Raw genomic sequence first — 22,500 nt, forward strand, 5'->3', positions numbered from 1 at the left:
TAGGCTGTTAGCTGGACAAAAGTAGGGTACATGAGAAGTGGTTAGGCTGTTAGCTGGACAAAAGTAGGGTACATGATCAGTGGTTAGGCTGTTAGCTGGCCAAAAGTAGGGTACATGAGAAGTGGTTAGGCTGTTAGCTGGACAAAAGTAGGGTACATGAGAAGTGGTTAGGCTATTAGCTGGCCAAAAGTAGGGTACATGAGAAGTGGTTAGGCTGTTAGCTGGACAAAAGTAGGGTACATGAGAAGTGGTTAGGCTGTTAGCTGGACAAAAGTAGGGTACATGAGAAGTGGTTAGGCTGTTAGCTGGACAAAAGTAGGGTACATGAGAAGTGGTTAGGCTGTTAGCTGAGAAAAAGTAAACTACATGAATAGTGCAATACCGATAATAGAACCGTGTGTTAGTGGGAGTTTCAGTGAATTCATGTGAATCACAAAGCTCATCTTTATTTCCTGTGGCGCAGCTACAAAACATTGATCAAATGAAGATCCTACATCTGTATCCATATCATATGTAAAGCATTTCCCCCGTAGTAGCTAAACATCCTCAGAGAAGTTGGATGAGAGGAAATTGGAACAGACAGGGAGACGTTTCACATCGCATCACACGCAAGCACACACACACGTGCACGTGCGCGCACACACACAAACGTGCACGTGCGCGCACACACACACACATATGGTTTACATGGCATCAAACTGAACATATGGGCCTCTTCTCAGGTAGAGACATACCTCTGAGAAACACACACACACACACACACACACACAACTGATCAATGACTCTATGCAGCGAATTAGTGGTTTTTCCTACATGGGATTCAGGGCTGCATGGTAGTAATATACATCTACAGAATACAGACATGTGTTCTGTACAGTTGATCAGAAGGCTTTTAAATCCAGCCTTTCCTTTGTTTAAGATATCTGCTAGCCATTTCTGACGTCTTTTCAACTATAAAAGGCATTTTATACAGTACGTGGCACATGACAATAAGATATGCAATACTTACTCATTCAATCAAAGGAAAGTAACATGTAGCAGTAAAACTGACAGATCAGTGAACTCTGTAGACACACACACACACAAATACACACACACACACGTGCACAAACACACACACACACACACACACACACACACACAAATACACACACACACGTGCACAAACACACACACACGTGCACACACACACACACACACACACACACACACACACACGTGCACAAACACACACACACACACACACACAAATACACACACACACACACACACAAATACACACACACACACGTGCACAAACACACACGTGCACAAACACACACACACACACACACACACACACACACACACACACACACACACACAAATACACACACACACACGTGCACAAACACACACACACACACATACACACACACACACACACACACACACACACACAAATACACACACACACACGTGCACAAACACACACACACACACATACATGTGCAAACACATGCACAAATACACACGTGCAAACACATGCACAAACACACACACACACACACATACATGTGCAAACACATGCACAAACACACACACACACACGCACACACACACAAACACACACAAATACACACACAAACACACACGTGCAAACACATGCACAAACACACACACACACACACATACATGTGCAAACACATGCACAAACACACACACACACGTGCAAACACATGCACAAACACACACACACACACATTTATGCACAAACACACACGCTGACAGATCAGTGAACTTTAGTGGAACTCTTGGCCAAGGCTCTCTGTGCTCCACCTGTCCTCAATAAGGAGAACTATTCACTGAGCAGCAAGACTGCTGCTGCTCCTGCTTTAACACACTACACACATCTCAACTGATGTCTATACAGCATGTACTGTAGATACACACACACACACACACACACACACACACACACACACACACACACCCACAGGCATACACACACACACACTAGGAATACACACACACCAAGAATACACACACACTACACACGTCAAAACTGATGTCTATACAGCATGTACTGTACACAAACAGACACGCCAGGCACACACACAAACACACTTGCTAATAAACACAGAGACTAGCACACTGGCCTGGACACACACAGACACAAACTCTCTCACCACACACACAGACCCATACGTAAGGCACACACACACATACGTAAGGCCTACACACACACACACACACTTACGTAAGGCACACACACACACATACGTAAGGCACCCCCCCCCCCCCCCCACACACACACACACACACACACTTAGGAAGAAGGAGTTAGTGTTGTAACAACAGAACAACCATCTGGCTTGTCATGTTGACTTCCCTATAGTGAATAATATAGCTGATGTGGTACAGGACACATTAGCCTGCTGTCTGGTAGTGCTTATGATATACAGTCTGCTTCCACACACACTACCACACCAGGCAATGGGCTGGGACTGCTCTCATCAGTAGCCATGGTGCAGACCCAAGACAAAGCCCAAAACAGACCGGTCCGGAGACAAAGCACAAAACAGACCGGTCCGGAGACAAAGCACAAAACAGACCGGTATAGAGACAAAGCCCAAAACAGACCAGTCCAGAGACAAAGCCCAAAACAGACCGGCACAGAGACAAAGCCCAAAACAGACCGGTCCAGAGACAAAGCCCAAAACAGACCGGTACAGAGACAAAGCCCAAAACAGACCGGTACAGAGACAAAGCCCAAAACAGACCGATACAGAGACAAAGCCCAAAACAGACCGGAACAGAGACAAAGCCCAAAACAGATCGGTACAGAGACAAAGCCCAAAACAGACCGGAACAAAGACAAAGCCCGAAACAGACTAGTACAGAGACAAAGCCCAAAACAGACCGGTATTGAGACAAAGCCCAAAACAGAGTAGTCCAGAGACAAAGCCCAAAACAGACCGGTATAGAGACAAAGCCCAAAACAGACCGGAACAGAGACAAAGCCCAAAACAGACCGGTACAGAGACAAAGCCCAAAACAGACCGGTATAGAGACAAAGCCCAAAACAGACCGGTATAGAGACAAAGCCCAAAACAGACCGATACAGAGACAAAGCCCAAAACAGACCGGAACAGAGACAAAGCCCAAAACAGACCGGAACAAAGACAAAGCCCGAAACAGACCGGTACAGAGACAAAGCCCAAAACAGACCGTTATAGAGACAAAGCCCAAAACAGACTAGTCCAGAGACAAAGCCCAAAACAGACCGGTAGAGAGACAAAGCCCAAAACAGACCGGTATAGAGACAAAGCCCAAAACAGACCGGAACAGAGACAAAGCCCGAAACAGACCGGTACAGAGACAAAGCCCAAAACAGACCGTTATAGAGACAAAGCCCAAAACAGACCGGTATAGAGACAAAGCCCAAAACAGACCGGTATAGAGACAAAGCCCAAAACAGACCGGAACAGAGACAAAGCCCGAAACAGACCGGTACAGAGACAAAGCCCAAAACAGACCGTTATAGAGACAAAGCCCAAAACAGACTAGTCCAGAGACAAAGCCCAAAACAGACCGTTATAGAGACAATGCCCAAAACAGACTAGTACAGAGACAAAGCCCAAAACAGACCGGTACAGAGACAAAGCCCAAAACAGACTAGTCCAGAGACAAAGCCCAAAACAGACCGGTACAGAGACAAAGCCCAAAACAGACCGGTACAGAGACAAAGCCCAAAACAGACCGTTATAGAGACAAAGCCCAAAACAGACCGGTACAGAGACAAAGCCCAAAACAGACCGGTACAGAGACAAAGCCCAAAACAGACCGTTATAGAGACAAAGCCCAAAACAGACTAGTACAGAGACAAAGCCCAAAACAGACCGGTAGAGAGACAAAGCCCAAAACAGACTGGTACAGAGACAAAGCCCAAAACAGACCGGTACAGAGACAAAGCCCAAAACAGACCGTTATAGAGACAAAGCCCAAAACAGACTAGTACAGAGACAAAGCCCAAAACAGACCGGTAGAGAGACAAAGCCCAAAACAGACTGGTACAGAGACAAAGCCCAAAACAGACCGGTATTGAGACAAAGCCCAAAACAGAGTAGTCCAGAGACAAAGCCCAAAACAGACCGGTATAGAGACAAAGCCCAAAACAGACCGGAACAGAGACAAAGCCCAAAACAGACCGGTACAGAGACAAAGCCCAAAACAGACCGGTATAGAGACAAAGCCCAAAACAGACCGGTATAGAGACAAAGCCCAAAACAGACCGATACAGAGACAAAGCCCAAAACAGACCGGAACAGAGACAAAGCCCAAAACAGACCGGAACAAAGACAAAGCCCGAAACAGACCGGTACAGAGACAAAGCCCAAAACAGACCGTTATAGAGACAAAGCCCAAAACAGACTAGTCCAGAGACAAAGCCCAAAACAGACCGGTAGAGAGACAAAGCCCAAAACAGACCGGTATAGAGACAAAGCCCAAAACAGACCGGAACAGAGACAAAGCCCGAAACAGACCGGTACAGAGACAAAGCCCAAAACAGACCGTTATAGAGACAAAGCCCAAAACAGACCGGTATAGAGACAAAGCCCAAAACAGACCGGTATAGAGACAAAGCCCAAAACAGACCGGAACAGAGACAAAGCCCGAAACAGACCGGTACAGAGACAAAGCCCAAAACAGACCGTTATAGAGACAAAGCCCAAAACAGACTAGTCCAGAGACAAAGCCCAAAACAGACCGTTATAGAGACAATGCCCAAAACAGACTAGTACAGAGACAAAGCCCAAAACAGACCGGTACAGAGACAAAGCCCAAAACAGACTAGTCCAGAGACAAAGCCCAAAACAGACCGGTACAGAGACAAAGCCCAAAACAGACCGGTACAGAGACAAAGCCCAAAACAGACCGTTATAGAGACAAAGCCCAAAACAGACCGGTACAGAGACAAAGCCCAAAACAGACCGGTACAGAGACAAAGCCCAAAACAGACCGTTATAGAGAGAAAGCCCAAAACAGACTAGTACAGAGACAAAGCCCAAAACAGACCGGTAGAGAGACAAAGCCCAAAACAGACTGGTACAGAGACAAAGCCCAAAACAGACCGGTACAGAGACAAAGCCCAAAACAGACCGTTATAGAGACAAAGCCCAAAACAGACTAGTTCGGAGACAAAGCCCAAAACAGACCAGTCCAGAGACAAAGCCCAAAACAGACCGGTCCAGAGACAAAGCCCAAAACAGACTAGTCCAGAGACAAAGCCCAAAACAGACCGGTACAGAGACAAAGCCCAAAACAGACCGGTACAGAGACAAAGCCCAAAACAGACTAGTCCAGAGACAAAGCCCAAAACAGACCGATACAGAGACAAAGCCCAAAACAGACCGGTACAGAGACAAAGCCCAAAACAGACCGTTATAGAGACAAAGCCCAAAACAGACTAGTCCAGAGACAAAGCCCAAAACAGACCGGTACAGAGACAAAGCCCAAAACAGACCGGTACAGAGACAAAGCCCAAAACAGACCGTTATAGAGACAAAGCCCAAAACAGACCGGTACAGAGACAAAGCCCAAAACAGACTGGTACAGAGACAAAGCCCAAAACAGACCGGTCCAGAGACAAAGCCCAAAACAGACCGGTACAGAGACAAAGCCCAAAACAGACCATTATAGAGACAAAGCCCAAAACAGACTAGTCCAGAGACAAAGCCCAAAACAGACCGGTACAGAGACAAAGCCCAAAACAGACTAGTACAGAGACAAAGCCCAAAACAGACCGTTCCGGAGACAAAGCCCAAAACAGACTAGTCCAGAGACAAAGCCCAAAACAGACCGATACAGAGACAAAGCCCAAAACAGACCGGTACAGAGAAAAAGCCCAAAACAGACCGTTATAGAGACAAAGCCCAAAACAGACCGGTACAGAGACAAAGCCCAAAACAGACCGGTACAGAGACAAAGCCCAAAACAGACCGGTACAGAGACAAAGCCCAAAACAGACCGGTACAGAGACAAAGCCCAAAACAGACGGGTACAGAGACAAAGCCCAAAACAGACCGGTCCAGAGACAAAGCCCAAAACAGACCGGTCCAGAGACAAAGCCCAAAACAGACCGGTACAGAGACAAAGCCCAAAACAGACTAGTCCAGAGACAAAGCCCAAAACAGACCGTTCCGGAGACAAAGCCCAAAACAGACTAGTCCAGAGACAAAGCCCAAAACAGACTAGTCCAGAGACAAAGCCCAAAACAGACCGTTCCGGAGACAAAGCCCAAAACAGACCGTTCCGGAGACAAAGCCCAAAACAGACTAGTCCAGAGACAAAGCCCAAAACAGACCGTTATAGAGACAAAGCCCAAAACAGACTGTTATAGAGACAAAGCCCAAAACAGACCGGTACAGAGACAAAGCCCAAAACAGACCGGTACAGAGACAAAGCCCAAAACAGACTAGTCCAGAGACAAACCCCCAAACAGACCGGTACAGAGACAAAGCCCAAAACAGACTAGTACAGAGACAAAGCCCAAAACAGACCGTTCCAGAGACAAAGCCCAAAACAGACCGGTATTGAGACAAAGCCCAAAACAGACCAGTATAGAGACAAAGCCCAGAACAGACCGGTACAGAGACAAAGCCCAAAACAGACCGGTACAGAGACAAAGCCCAAAACAGACCGGTCCAGAGACAAAGCCCAAAACAGACCGGTACAGAGACAAAGCCCAAAACAGACCGGTATTGAGACAAAGCCCAAAACAGACCAGTATAGAGACAAAGCCCAGAACAGACCGGTACAGAGACAAAGCCCAAAACAGACCGGTACAGAGACAAAGCCCAAAACAGACCGGTCCAGAGACAAAGCCCAAAACAGACCGGTACAGAGACAAAGCCCAAAACAGACCGGTACAGAGACAAAGCCCAAAACAGACTAGTCCAGAGACAAAGCCCAAAACAGACCGGTACAGAGACAAAGCCCAAAACAGACCGGTACAGAGACAAAGCCCAAAACAGACCGTTATAGAGACAAAGCCCAAAACAGACCGGTACAGAGACAAAGCCCAAAACAGACTGGTACAGAGACAAAGCCCAAAACAGACCGGTCCAGAGACAAAGCCCAAAACAGACCGGTACAGAGACAAAGCCCAAAACAGACCATTATAGAGACAAAGCCCAAAACAGACTAGTCCAGAGACAAAGCCCAAAACAGACCGGTACAGAGACAAAGCCCAAAACAGACTAGTACAGAGACAAAGCCCAAAACAGACCGTTCCGGAGACAAAGCCCAAAACAGACTAGTCCAGAGACAAAGCCCAAAACAGACCGATACAGAGACAAAGCCCAAAACAGACCGGTACAGAGAAAAAGCCCAAAACAGACCGTTATAGAGACAAAGCCCAAAACAGACCGGTACAGAGACAAAGCCCAAAACAGACCGGTACAGAGACAAAGCCCAAAACAGACCGGTACAGAGACAAAGCCCAAAACAGACCGGTACAGAGACAAAGCCCAAAACAGACGGGTACAGAGACAAAGCCCAAAACAGACCGGTCCAGAGACAAAGCCCAAAACAGACCAGTCCAGAGACAAAGCCCAAAACAGACCGGTACAGAGACAAAGCCCAAAACAGACTAGTCCAGAGACAAAGCCCAAAACAGACCATTCCGGAGACAAAGCCCAAAACAGACTAGTCCAGAGACAAAGCCCAAAACAGACTAGTCCAGAGACAAAGCCCAAAACAGACCGTTATAGAGACAAAGCCCAAAACAGACTAGTCCAGAGACAAAGCCCAAAACAGACCGGTACAGAGACAAAGCCCAAAACAGACCGGTACAGAGACAAAGCCCAAAACAGACCGTTATAGAGACAAAGCCCAAAACAGACCGGTACAGAGACAAAGCCCAAAACAGACTGGTACAGAGACAAAGCCCAAAACAGACCGGTCCAGAGACAAAGCCCAAAACAGACCGGTACAGAGACAAAGCCCAAAACAGACCATTATAGAGACAAAGCCCAAAACAGACTAGTCCAGAGACAAAGCCCAAAACAGACCGGTACAGAGACAAAGCCCAAAACAGACTAGTACAGAGACAAAGCCCAAAACAGACAGTTCCGGAGACAAAGCCCAAAACAGACTAGTCCAGAGACAAAGCCCAAAACAGACCGATACAGAGACAAAGCCCAAAACAGACCGGTACAGAGAAAAAGCCCAAAACAGACCGTTATAGAGACAAAGCCCAAAACAGACCGGTACAGAGACAAAGCCCAAAACAGACCGGTACAGAGACAAAGCCCAAAACAGACCGGTACAGAGACAAAGCCCAAAACAGACCGGTACAGAGACAAAGCCCAAAACAGACGGGTACAGAGACAAAGCCCAAAACAGACCGGTCCAGAGACAAAGCCCAAAACAGACCAGTCCAGAGACAAAGCCCAAAACAGACCGGTACAGAGACAAAGCCCAAAACAGACTAGTCCAGAGACAAAGCCCAAAACAGACCGTTCCGGAGACAAAGCCCAAAACAGACTAGTCCAGAGACAAAGCCCAAAACAGACTAGTCCAGAGACAAAGCCTAAAACACACCGTTCCGGAGACAAAGCCCAAAACAGACCGTTCCGGAGACAAAGCCCAAAACAGACTAGTCCAGAGACAAAGCCCAAAACAGACCGTTATAGAGACAAAGCCCAAAACAGACTGTTATAGAGACAAAGCCCAAAACAGACCGGTACAGAGACAAAGCCCAAAACAGACCGGTACAGAGACAAAGCCCAAAACAGACTAGTCCAGAGACAAACCCCCAAACAGACCGGTACAGAGACAAAGCCCAAAACAGACTAGTACAGAGACAAAGCCCAAAACAGACCGTTCCAGAGACAAAGCCCAAAACAGACCGGTATTGAGACAAAGCCCAAAACAGACCAGTATAGAGACAAAGCCCAGAACAGACCGGTACAGAGACAAAGCCCAAAACAGACCGGTACAGAGACAAAGCCCAAAACAGACCGGTCCAGAGACAAAGCCCAAAACAGACCGGTACAGAGACAAAGCCCAAAACAGACCGGTATTGAGACAAAGCCCAAAACAGACCAGTATAGAGACAAAGCCCAGAACAGACGGGTACAGAGACAAAGCCCAAAACAGACCGGTACAGAGACAAAGCCCAAAACAGACCGGTCCAGAGACAAAGCCCAAAACAGACCGGTACAGAGACAAAGCCCAAAACAGACCGGTACAGAGACAAAGCCCAAAACAGACTAGTCCAGAGACAAAGCCCAAAACAGACCGGTACAGAGACAAAGCCCAAAACAGACCGGTACAGAGACAAAGCCCAAAACAGACCGTTATAGAGACAAAGCCCAAAACAGACCGGTACAGAGACAAAGCCCAAAACAGACTGGTACAGAGACAAAGCCCAAAACAGACCGGTCCAGAGACAAAGCCCAAAACAGACCGGTACAGAGACAAAGCCCAAAACAGACCATTATAGAGACAAAGCCCAAAACAGACTAGTCCAGAGACAAAGCCCAAAACAGACCGGTACAGAGACAAAGCCCAAAACAGACTAGTACAGAGACAAAGCCCAAAACAGACCGTTCCGGAGACAAAGCCCAAAACAGACTAGTCCAGAGACAAAGCCCAAAACAGACCGATACAGAGACAAAGCCCAAAACAGACCGGTACAGAGAAAAAGCCCAAAACAGACCGTTATAGAGACAAAGCCCAAAACAGACCGGTACAGAGACAAAGCCCAAAACAGACCGGTACAGAGACAAAGCCCAAAACAGACCGGTACAGAGACAAAGCCCAAAACAGACCGGTACAGAGACAAAGCCCAAAACAGACGGGTACAGAGACAAAGCCCAAAACAGACCGGTCCAGAGACAAAGCCCAAAACAGACCAGTCCAGAGACAAAGCCCAAAACAGACCGGTACAGAGACAAAGCCCAAAACAGACTAGTCCAGAGACAAAGCCCAAAACAGACCGTTCCGGAGACAAAGCCCAAAACAGACTAGTCCAGAGACAAAGCCCAAAACAGACTAGTCCAGAGACAAAGCCCAAAACAGACCGTTCCGGAGACAAAGCCCAAAACAGACCGTTCCGGAGACAAAGCCCAAAACAGACTAGTCCAGAGACAAAGCCCAAAACAGACCGTTATAGAGACAAAGCCCAAAACAGACTGTTATAGAGACAAAGCCCAAAACAGACCGGTACAGAGACAAAGCCCAAAACAGACCGTTCCGGAGACAAAGCCCAAAACAGACCGTTCCGGAGACAAAGCCCAAAACAGACCGTTCCGGAGACAAAGCCCAAAACAGACAGTTCCAGAGACAAAGCCCAAAACAGACCGGTACAGAGACAAAGCCCAAACAGACTAGTCCAGAGACAAAGCCCAAAACAGACCGTTCCGGAGACAAAGCCCAAAACAGACCGTTCCAGAGACAAAGCCCAAAACAGACCGGTACAGAGACAAAGCCCAAACAGACTAGTCCAGAGACAAACCCCCAAAACAGACTAGTCCAGAGACAAACCCCCAAACAGACCGGTACAGAGACAAAGCCCAAACAGACTAGTACAGAGACAAAGCCCAAAACAGACTAGTCCAGAGACAAACCCCCAAACAGACCAGTACAGAGACAAAGCCCAAAACAGACCGGTACAGAGACAAAGCCCAAAACAGACTAGTACAGAGACAAAGCCCAAAACAGACCGGTACAGAGACAAAGCCCAAAACAGACTAGTACAGAGACAAAGCCCAAAACAGACCGGTACAGAGACAAAGCCCAAAACAGACTAGTTCGGAGACAAAGCCCAAAACAGACCAGTATAGAGACAAAGCCCAAAACAGACCGGTACAGAGACAAAGCCCAAAACAGACTAGTACAGAGACAAAGCCCAAAACAGACCGTTCCAGAGACAAAGCCCAAAACAGACCGTTCCAGAGACAAAGCCCAAAACAGACCGGTATTGAGACAAAGCCCAAAACAGACCAGTATAGAGACAAAGCCCAGAACAGACCGGTACAGAGACAAAGCCCAAAACAGACCGGTACAGAGACAAAGCCCAAAACAGACCGGTCCAGAGACAAAGCCCAAAACAGACCGGTACAGAGACAAAGCCCAAAACAGACCGGTCCAGAGACAAAGCCCAAAACAGACCGGTACAGAGACAAAGCCCAAAACAGACCGGTACAGAGACAAAGCCCAAAACAGACCGGTACAGAGACAAAGCCCAAAACAGACCGGTACAGAGACAAAGCCCAAAACAGACCGGTACAGAGACAAAGCCCAAAACAGACCGGTACAGAGACAAAGCCCAAAACAGACCGGTACAGAGACAAAGCCCAAAACAGACCGGTACAGAGACAAAGCCCAAAACAGACCGGTATAGAGACAAAGCCCAAAACAGACCGGAACAGAGACAAAGCCCGAAACAGACTAGTACAGAGACAAAGCCCAAAACAGATCGGTAGAGAGACAAAGCCCAAAACAGATCGGTACAGAGACAAAGCCCAAAACAGACCGGAACAGAGACAAAGCCCACAACAGACTAGTCCAGAGACAAAGCCCAAAACAGATCGGTACAGAGACAAAGCCCAAAACAGACCGGAACAGAGACAAAGCCCAAAACAGACTAGTCCAGAGACAAAGCCCAAAACAGATCGGTACAGAGACAAAGCCCAAAACAGACCGGAACAGAGACAAAGCCCAGAACAGACCGGAACAGAGACAAAGCCCAGAACAGACCGGAACAGAGACAAAGCCCAGAACAGATCGGTACAGAGACAAAGCCCAAAACAGACCGGTACAGAGACAAAGCCCAGAACAGACCGGTACAGAGACAAAGCCCAAAACAGACCATTATAGAGACAAAGCCCAAAACAGACTAGTCCAGAGACAAAGCCCAAAACAGACCGGTACAGAGACAAAGCCCAAAACAGACTAGTACAGAGACAAAGCCCAAAACAGACCGTTCCAGAGACAAAGCCCAGAACAGACCAGTATAGAGACACACCAAAAGCAAAACAGAGCAAGAAAGGAGAAAATGTTATAATATTTCAAGACACAGAGAGAGAGAGAGAGAGAGAGAGAGAGAGAGAGAGAAGGAGAGAGAGAGATAGAGAGAGACAGAGAGAGAGAGAGAGAGAGAGAGAGACAGAGAGAGAGACAGAGAGAGAGACAGAGAGAGAGACAGAGAGATACTAGAATGCTATTTGGCCCTAAACAGAGAGTACATAGTGGCAGAATCCCTGACCAGTGTGAATGACCCAAACTTAAGGAAAGCTTTGACTATGTACAGACTCAGTGAGCATAACCTTGCTATTGAGAAAGGCCACCGTAGGCAGACATGGCTCTCAAGAGAAGACAGGCTATGTGCACACTGCCCACAAAATGAGGTGGAAACTGAGCTGCACTTCCTAACCTCCTGCCAAATGTATGACCATATTAGAGACACATATTTCCCTCAGATTACACAGATCCACAAAGTATTTGAAAACAAACCCAATTTAGTTTTCACTTACTTTCTGACAGACAGACAGTTATAGACTCACTTCATCTCCAGGATCTCCTCCAGCTGTCTGCGTCTCTCGAGCCTCAGGTTGGTCAGGTGACCGTCCCGCTCCTGCAGGGAGTGCTGGGTAGTGGAGAGGCGCTGCTTGGTGGTGTCCAGCTCCTGCCTGGTCTTCTCCAGGGCGTTCATCATCTCCTCCAGCTGAGAGAGACAGAAAGGGAGAGAGGGCTGTTAAACACATCCACTTGCATGCAACAATACCCATAGGCACAGACAAACAGACACACATACTAACACACAGAGACACACACTGACACACAGAGACACACACTGACACACAGAGACACAAACGAACACACACTGACACACAAAGACACATACTAACACACAGAGACACACACTGACACACAGAGACATATACTAACACACACTGACACACAGAGACACACACTGACACATACTGACACACAGAGACACACACTGACACACAGAGACACACACTGACACACAGAGACACACACTGACACACAGAGACACACACTGACACACAGAGACACATACTAACACACACTGACACACAGAGACACACACTGACACAGAGAGACACACACTGACACACAGAGACACACACTGACACACAGAGACACATACTAACACACACTGACACACAGAGACACACACTGACACACAGAGACACACACTGACACAGAGAGACACACACTGACACACAGAGACAGTGCATATACACATACAATACACACAAACTAACTCTGCAAAAAAATTAACTTCCCTTTTTCAGGACCCTGTCTTTCAAAGAAATGTAATAAAAATCCAAATAAGTTCACAGATCTTCATTGTAAAGGGTTAAACACTGTTTAACTGTTTCCCATGCTGTTCAATGAACCATAAACAATTAATGAACACTTAATGAAAACTTAGGACACTAAAGAGGCCTTTCTACTGACTCTGAAAAACACCAAAAGAAAGATGACCAGAGTCCCTGCTCATCTGTGTGAACGTGCCTTAGGCATGCTGCAAGGAGGCATGAGGACTGCAGATGTGGCCAGGGCAATAAATTGCAATGTCTGTACTGTGAGACGCCTAAGACAGAGCTACAGGGAGACTGGGCGGACAGCTGATCGTTCTCGCAGTGGCAGACCACGTGTAACAACACCTGCACAGGATCGGTACATCTGAACATCACACCTGCGGGACAGGTACAGGATGGCAATATCAACTGCCCGAGTTACACCAGGAACGCACAATCCCTGCATCAGTGCTCAGACTGTCCGCAATAGGCTGAGAGAGGCTGGACTGAGGGCTTGTAGGCCTATTTTAAGGCAGGTCCTCACCAGACATCACCGGCATCAACATCGCCTATGGGCACAAACCCACCATCGCTGGACCAGACAGGACTGGCAAAAAGTGTTCTTCACTGACGAGTCGTGATTTTGTCTCACCAGGGGTGATGGTTGGATTTGTGTTTATCGTTGAAGGAATGAGCATTACACCGAGGCCTGTACTCTGGAGCGGGATTGATTTGGAGGTGGAGGGTCCATCATGGTCTGGGACCGTGTGTCACAGCATCGGACTGAGCTTGTTGTCATTGCAGGCAATCTCAACCACGTGGAAGAAATCCTCCTCCCTCATGTGGTACCCTTCCTGCAGGCTCATCATGACATGACCCTCCAGCATGACAATGCCACCTGTTCTGTGCGTGATTTCCTGCAAGACAGGAATGTCAGTGTTCTGCCATGGCCAGCGAAGAGCCCGGATGTCAATCCCATTGAGCACGTCTGGGACCTGACTGGATCGGAGGGTGAGGGCTAGGGCCATTCCCCCCAGAAATGTCAGAGAACTTGCAGGTGCCTTGGTGGAAGAGTAGGGTAATATCTCACAGCAAGAACTTGAAAATCTGGTACAGTCCATGAGGAGGAGATGCACTGCAGTACTTAATGCAGCTGGTGGCCACACCAGATACTGACTGTTACTTTTGATTTTGACCCCCTCCCCTTTGTTCAGGAACAACATTATTCAATTTCTGTTAGTCACATGTCTGTGGAACTTGTTCAGTTTATGTCTCAGTTGTTGAATCTTGTTTTGTTCATACAAATATTTACACAAAAAAAATAAACGCAGTTGACAGTGAGAGGACATTTCATTTTTTGTTGAGTTTAAATGCATACACAAAATAATTGTCTTCTCCTGTGTGTAAGGGGGGTATGTGTGTGTGAGGGGGGTATGGGTGTGTGAGGGGGGTACATGTGTGTGCGGGAGGTACGTGTGTGTGAGGGGGTACGTGTGTGTGAGGGGGGTATGTGTGTGTGTGAGGGAGGGAGGTATGTGAAGGGGGTATGTGTGTGTGTGAGGGGGGGTATGTGTGTGTGTGAGGGGGGTGGGTATGTGTGTGTGTGTGTGTGTGTGTGTGTGTGTGTGTGTGTGGTGTGTGTGTGTGTGTGTGTTTCCTCCCCTGGTATGATAATAAAAATGAAAGTACTACCTCATGGCTGACTGACAGAGGTGAAATTACCCTGGGTCAGAGGTCAGCTGAATGACATGGCACATGACCCTAGAGCTGGAAGCAGGGGTCACATAGCCTTACCTTTCTCATCCTAGTCCTCCGTTATTCTCCTTGCTACTATATCTGGAGCAGGTACAACCTTCCTTTGTTAATATCTGGAAACAGAAATGTATCTACAAGGGAGACTGATATTGTGGAAACTGTAATTTTCTACCTATGACAGCTAGAGGTGACCGTGTCCTCAAGTAGTATGTATGTGTCCCACTCTGCTGGTGCCTGAAAGACCTGTCCTCAAGTAGTATGTCTGTGTCCCACTCTGCTGGTGCCTGAAAGACCTGTCCTCAAGTAGTATGTATGTGTCCCACTCTGCTGGTGCCTGAAAGACCTGTCCTCAAGTAGTATGTATGTGTCCCACTCTGCTGGTGCCTGAAGGACCTGTCCTCAAGTAGTATGTATGTGTCCCACTCTGCTGGTGCCTGAAAGACCTGTCCTCAAGTAGTATGTCTGTGTCCCACTCTGCTGGTGCCTGAAAGACCTGTCCTCAAGTAGTATGTATGTGTCCCACTCTGCTGGTGCCTGAAAGACCTGTCCTCAAGTAGTATGTCTGTGTCCCACTCTGCTGGTGCCTGAAAGACCTGTCCTCAAGTAGTATGTCTGTGTCCCACTCTGCTGGTGCCTGAAAGACCTGTCCTCAAGTAGTATGTCTGTGTCCCACTCTGCTGGTGCCTGAAGGACCTGTCCTCAAGTAGTATGTCTGTGTCCCACTCTGCTGGTGCCTGAAAGACCTGTCCTCGGGGGACTATTATCCTGGCAGGAAGTTTCTTACTGTTTCTTACTGTAATATTCTACCTTTGACAGCTAGAGGTGACCGTGTCCTCAAGTAGTATGTATGTGTCCCACTCTGCTAGTGCCTGAAGACAGAATTATCTAATTATAGCTCTTAAATAATAAGGAACTTTGTCAGTCTTCTAACTACATCACTGATACAAGAGATCTGTTCTTGGGCCATGAACCCAGAAAGAAAATCTTTTATAACAATTTTCACTGTCCCATCTCTCTTTCCATAGTTATCGCGTGCGTGTGTGTGTGTGTGTGTGTGTGTGTGTGTGTGTGAGAGAGAGAGGCTCACCATGTGGTAGGACATGAAAAAAAAAGAATTGGGCCTCTTTTATGAAGGGGCCAAATCGTTCACACATTTTTCAGGACACCCTCTGTCTTTCCCCCTCTCTTTTTCTCTCTCCCTCGCTAGGTGTGCTTCACAGATGTCCAAAATGTGGTCACTCACTCTTCATGAATATCACATCTGGGGAGAAGGGGAGATGGAAAATGAGACGAGAAGGATTCAGAATGTTTTATATGTAAGACGAAGAGAGAGAGTGAGACGCCTCACTCAACAATCAGCACAGTGGGTCTCTAAAACCCAAAACACCTCACCTCCTGCACCTCTCCCAACCCCAACCCAGCACCTCACTCAACAATCAGTACAGTGGGTCTCTAAAACCCAAAACACCTCACCTCCTGCACCTCTCCCAACCCCAACCCAGCACCTCACTCAACAATCAGTACAGTGGGTCTCTAAAACCCAAAACACCTCACCTCCTGCACCTCTCCCAACCCCAACCCAGCACCTCACTCAACAATCAGTACAGTGGGTCTCTAAAACCCAAAACACCTCACCTCCTGCACCTCTCCCAACCCCAACCCAGCACCTCACTCAACAATCAGTACAGTGGGTCTCTAAAACCCAAAACACCTCACCTCTTGCACCTCTCCCAACCCCAACCCAGCACCTCACTCAACAATCAGTACAGTGGGTCTCTAAAACCCAAAACACCTCACCTCCTGCACCTCTCCCAACCCCAACCCAGCACCTCACTCAACAATCAGTACAGTGGGTCTCTAAAACCCAAAACACCTCACCTCCTGCACCTCTCCCAACCCCAACCCAGCACCTCACTCAACAATCAGTACAGTGGGTCTCTAAAACCCAAAACACCTCACCTCCTGCACCTCTCCCAACCCCAACCCAGCACCTCACTCAACAATCAGCACAGTGGGTCTCTAAAACCCAAAACACCTCACCTCCTGCACCTCTCCCAACCCCAACCCAGCACCTCACTCAACAATCAGTACAGTGGGTCTCTAAAACCCAAAACACCTCACCTCCTGCACCTCTCCCAACCCCAACCCAGCACCTCACTCAACAATCAGTACAGTGGGTCTCTAAAACCCAAAACACCTCACCTCCTGCACCTCTCCCAACCCCAACCCAGCACCTCACTCAACAATCAGTACAGTGGGTCTCTAAAACCCAAAACACCTCACCTCCTGCACCTCTCCCAACCCCAACCCAGCACCTCACTCAACAATCAGTAGAGTGGGTCTCTAAAACCCAAAACACCTCACCTCCTGCACCTCTCCCAACCCCAACCCAGCACCTCACTCAACAATCAGTACAGTGGGTCTCTAAAACCCAAAACACCTCACCTCCTGCACCTCTCCCAACCCCAACCCAGCACCTCACTCAACAATCAGTACAGTGGGTCTCTAAAACCCAAAACACCTCACCTCCTGCACCTCTCCCAACCCCAACCCAGCACCTCACTCAACAATCAGTACAGTGGGTCTCTAAAACCCAAAACACCTCACCTCCTGCACCTCTCCCAACCCCAACCCAGCACCTCACTCAACAATCAGTACAGTGGGTCTCTAAAACCCAAAACACCTCACCTCCTGCACCTCTCCCAACCCCAACCCAGCACCTCACTCAACAATCAGCACAGTGGGTCTCTAAAACCCAAAACACCAACATAATCCCTGTCCTCCAAAAAGCCAACCACCTAGTCAACATGCCCAGATGGCTCACCCCTCTACATCCTTCCAGTCCCCAAACATCCCCATCAGCAACACGTCTCTCTCAACAAGCTCTCACAGTCTCACTGCAGAACGTCACATTTTGAAGTTGCCTAAATGGTTCAATCCCGCTCAAAATATCGAAAGATCTCTGGTCTCTCTGCCCCCCCCCCCCTCCATAACCCCCAAGACTCAGCACATCTCCCAAGATTAAGCAGCCAACCCTGCACCTCTCCCAAACCGGGCACCTCTCCCAACCCTGCACATCTCCCAACCCTGCACCTCATTCAACCCGGCACCTCTCCCAACCCTGCACCTCTCCCAAAACCGGCACCTCTCCCAGCCCCAACCCAGCACCTCTCCCAAAACCGGCACCTCTCCCAACCCCAACCCTGCACCTCTCCCAAAACCGGCACCTCTCCCAACCCTGCACCTCTCCTAAACCCTCCCCAACCCCCTCACCCCTTGTCGAGTCTAGCCACACAAATAGCCAGTCGTTCTTTCACAATCACATCATTAATAAGGAATACATTTTAGTGAAATTAGGGTCTTAATCAGCTTAGAGCTCAGCCTGTGCGTGCTAATTTAGCTCAACTTCAAGGGAAAGCCCCCTCACCAAGGTAAAGCCTGCTAAGACCACCTAAAGCCCCGTTGGACATTAAGCTGATTGGGGGCTCAGAGCCCCGGCCAAATCCCTCTTGTCCATTCACGTCGGTGTTGATGGTTCAAAGGCCTAGTTCAAACGCCACAGAGAGGGAGAGAGGGGGGGGGGGGCAGAGGGAGAGAGGGGGGGGGCAGAGGGAGAGAGGGGGGGGGGCAGAGGGAGAGAGAGATGGACAGAGAGGGAGAGAGAGATGGACAGAGAGGGAGAGAGGGGGGGGGGGCAGAGGGAGAGAGGGGGGGGGCAGAGGGAGAGAGGGGGGGGGCAGAGGGAGAGAGGGGGGGGGCAGAGAGGGAGAGAGGGGGGGGCAAGGAGGGAGAGAGAGGGGGGGCAGAGAGGGAGAGAGAGATGGACAGAGAGGGAGAGGGGGGGGGCAGAGGGAGATAGAGAGGGACAGAGAGGGAGAGAGAGATGGACAGAGAGGGAGAGGGGGGGGGGCAGAGGGAGAGAGAGAGGGACAGAGAGGGAGAGAGAGAGGGACAGAGAGGGAGAGAGAGATGGACAGAGAGGGAGAGGGGGGGGGGCAGAGGGAGATAGAGACGGACAGAAGGGGAGAGAGAGTTGGACAAAGAGGGAGAGAGAGAGGGACAGAGAGGGAGAGAGAGATGGACAGAGAGGGAGAGAGGGGGGGGGGCAGAGGGAGATAGAGACGGACAGAAGGGGAGAGAGAGTTGGACAAAGAGGGAGAGAGAGAGGGACAGAGAGGGAGAGAGGGGGGGGCAGAGGGAGATAGAGACGGACAGAAGGGGAGAGAGAGTTGGACAAAGAGGGAGAGAGAGAGGGACAGAGAGGGAGAGAGAGATGGACAGAGAGGGAGAGAGGGGGGGGCAGAGGGAGATAGAGACGGACAGAAGGGGAGAGAGAGTTGGACAAAGAGGGAGAGAGAGAGGGACAGAGAGGGAGTGTGAGACAGACAGAAGGGGAGAGAGAAATAATCGAGCAAACCAGAGAAAGATAGACAGACGGAGAGATGGAGAGAGTGAGAGGGAGGGAGTGAGAGAGAGCTGGCTGGGGGTGTGAAGTCTAGTGACCCGAGGCATTACCCACGCTCCATTTCAGCAGCCCTGGCTGATGGGAGACTTTCAGCGCATTAAACATCATGAGACTGATTACTCTGGGAGCGAGGGAGGGAAGAAAGGAGAGAATAAAGAAAAGAGGGATAGAAAATGTGAGAATATGATGCTGGCAGCGCGGTCTAAAACTGAGTCAGGTGATGTTTTAGACGGGACCTGGTCCTTTCTCTCCCTCCCTCTCTTCTTCTCTCCTTCTCCCTTGCTCTCTCTCCCTCCATCTCTTCTTCTCTCCTTCTCCCTTGCTCTCTCTCCCTCCATCTCTTCTTCTCTCCTCCCTTGCTCCCTCTCCCTCCATCTCTTCTTCTCTCCTTCTCCCTTGCTCTCTCTACCTCCATCTCTTATTCTCTCCTTCTCCCTTGCTCTCTCTCCCTCCACCTCTTCTTCTCTCCTTCTCCCTTGCTCTCTCTCCCTCCACCTCTTCTTCTCTCCTTCTCCCTTGCTCTCTCTACCTCCCTCTCTTCTTCTCTCCTTCTCCCTTGCTCTCTCTCCCTCCACCTCTTCTTCTCTCCTTCTCCCTTGCTCTCTCTCCCTCCACCTCTTCTTCTCTCCTTCTCACTCCATCTCTTATTCTCTCCTCCCTTGCTCTCTCTCCCTCCATCTCTTCTTCTTTCCTTCTCCCTTGCTCTCGCTCCCTCCATCTCTCTCTCTAGCCGAAAGGTCGGCGGTTCAAAATCTGTTGATGTGCCCTTGAGCAAGGCACTTAACTCGAATTGCTCCTGTAACGTTGCTCTGGATAAATGGCAAAGTGAGATATCAAACTCTCTCTCTCTCTGACTCTGATCATAACAGCAGCCTGATCTGATTGCTGTTGGCTGTATTTCATTTTAACCCACTGTGTGATTGTGTGAATCCGGGATGGCCACTGTTGTGTGTCAGTGTGAGGACAGTGAACAGTGTGACTCCATGAAGCTGAGTGTTGACAGCAAAAGAATGTCCATGTTTGTTGGTTGCTGGAATGTTGAGAGAGGGTTCTCTGTGTGCTTAGGCACTTCACAGTTCCTGAGATAAGTTTTTTAAACTGTATGTAATACAAAATGTAATATTAGTTCCAATAATGTTACCCAAATACTCCTCTTTGTCTATTCTCTGCTCTTCTCCTCTTGTCCTGTACTCTCTCCTCGTGTGTGTATGTGAGTGTGTGAACCCGCCACTGTTCAGTATCATGTATTCATACTTGTTATAGCTGCAGATGGCGCTCATATTACTGGCAGGCATAAGTAATGCAAGGTCACTCTAATTCACATGCAAGCTCACACCAGAAGGAAACTCACCCTCTTGCTGTTTCTCTTTCTCACCGCAGACACACACACACACACACACACACACACACACACACACACACACACACACACACAACCTAGATTTCGACTTTGACTCTTTATAGCTCCCATAAGAAAAACTTAGTGTGAGAGAAAATGAAGGGAAAGGGGAGAAAGACAGAGGAAGAGAGACAGACAAACAGACAGAGGAAGAGAGACAGACAAACAGACAGAGAGGAAGAGAGACAGACAAACAGACAGAGAGGAAGAGAGACAGACAAACAGACAGAGGAAGAGACAGACAAACAGACAGAGAGGAAGAGAGACAGACAAACAGACAGAGGAAGAGAGACAGAAAAACAGACAGAGGAAGAGAGACATACAAACATACAGAGGAAGAGAGACAGACAAACAGACAGAGTAAGAGAGACAGACAAACAGACAGAGAGGAAGAGAGAAATACAAACAGACAGAGAGGAAGAGAGACAGACAAACAGACAGAGGAAGAGACAGACAAACAGACAGAGAGGAAGAGAGACATACAAACAGACAGAGGAAGAGACAGACAAACAGACAGAGAGGAAGAGAGACAGACAAACAGACAAAGGAAGAGAGACAGACAAACAGACAAAGGAAGAGAGACAGACAAACAGACAGAGGAAGAGAGACATACAAACAGACAGAGGAAGAGAGACATACAAACATACAGAGGAAGAGAGACAGACAAACAGACAGAGTAAGAGAGACAGACAAACAGACAGAGGAAGAGAGACAGACAAACAGACAGAGGAAGAGAGACAGACAAACAGACAGAGGAAGAGACAGACAAACAGACAGAGAGGAAGAGAGACAGACAAACAGACAGAGAGGACGAGGGACAGACAAAAAGACAGAGAGGAAGAGAGACAGACAAACAGACAGAGGAAGAGACAGACAAACAGACAGAGAGGAAGAGAGACAGACAAACAGACAGAGAAGAAGAGACAGACAAACAGACAGAGGAAGAGAGACAGACAAACAGACAGAGAGGAAGAGTGACAGACAAACATACATGGAGGAAGAGAGACAGACAAACAGACAGAGGAAGAGAGACAGACAAACAGACAGAGGAAGAGAGACAGACAAACAGACAGAGGAAGAGACAGACAAACAGACAGAGAGGAAGAGAGACAGACAAACAGACAGAGAGGACGAGGGACAGACAAACAGACAGAGAGGAAGAGAGACAGACAAACAGACAGAGGAAGAGACAGACAAACAGACAGAGAGGAAGAGAGACAGACAAACAGACAGAGAGGAAGAGAGACAGACAACCAGACAGAGGAAGAGACAGACAAACAGACAGAGAGGAAGAGAGACAGACAAACAGACAGAGGAAGAGAGACAGACAAACAGACAGAGGAAGAGAGACAGACAAACAGACAGAGAGGAAGAGAGACAGACAAACAGACAGAGGAAGAGACAGACAAACAGACAGAGAGGAAGAGAGACAGACAAACAGACAGAGGAAGAGAGACAGACAAACAGACAGAGAGGAAGAGAGACAGACAAACATACATGGAGGAAGAGAGACAGACAAACATACAGAGGAAGAGAGACAGACAAACAGACAGAGGAAG

General features: G+C 48.5%; 1 protein-coding gene across 1 annotated transcript in view; it reads right to left on the reverse strand.

Moving 5' to 3' along the window:
* LOC110518541 (ERC protein 2) overlaps window positions 1-22,500 on the reverse strand; it is a 492,964-nt gene that overhangs the window by 221,334 nt on the left and 249,130 nt on the right. Inside the window, exon 12 of the mRNA XM_036947561.2 lies at window positions 12,555-12,715. Coding sequence (XP_036803456.2) covers window positions 12,555-12,715 — 161 coding nt within the window. The remainder of the gene's footprint in view (window positions 1-12,554; window positions 12,716-22,500) is intronic.

This window comes from Oncorhynchus mykiss, chromosome 16, assembly GCF_057628025.1.
Source record: "Oncorhynchus mykiss isolate SJ-2025 chromosome 16, ASM5762802v1, whole genome shotgun sequence".
Lineage (NCBI taxonomy): Eukaryota > Metazoa > Chordata > Actinopteri > Salmoniformes > Salmonidae > Oncorhynchus > Oncorhynchus mykiss.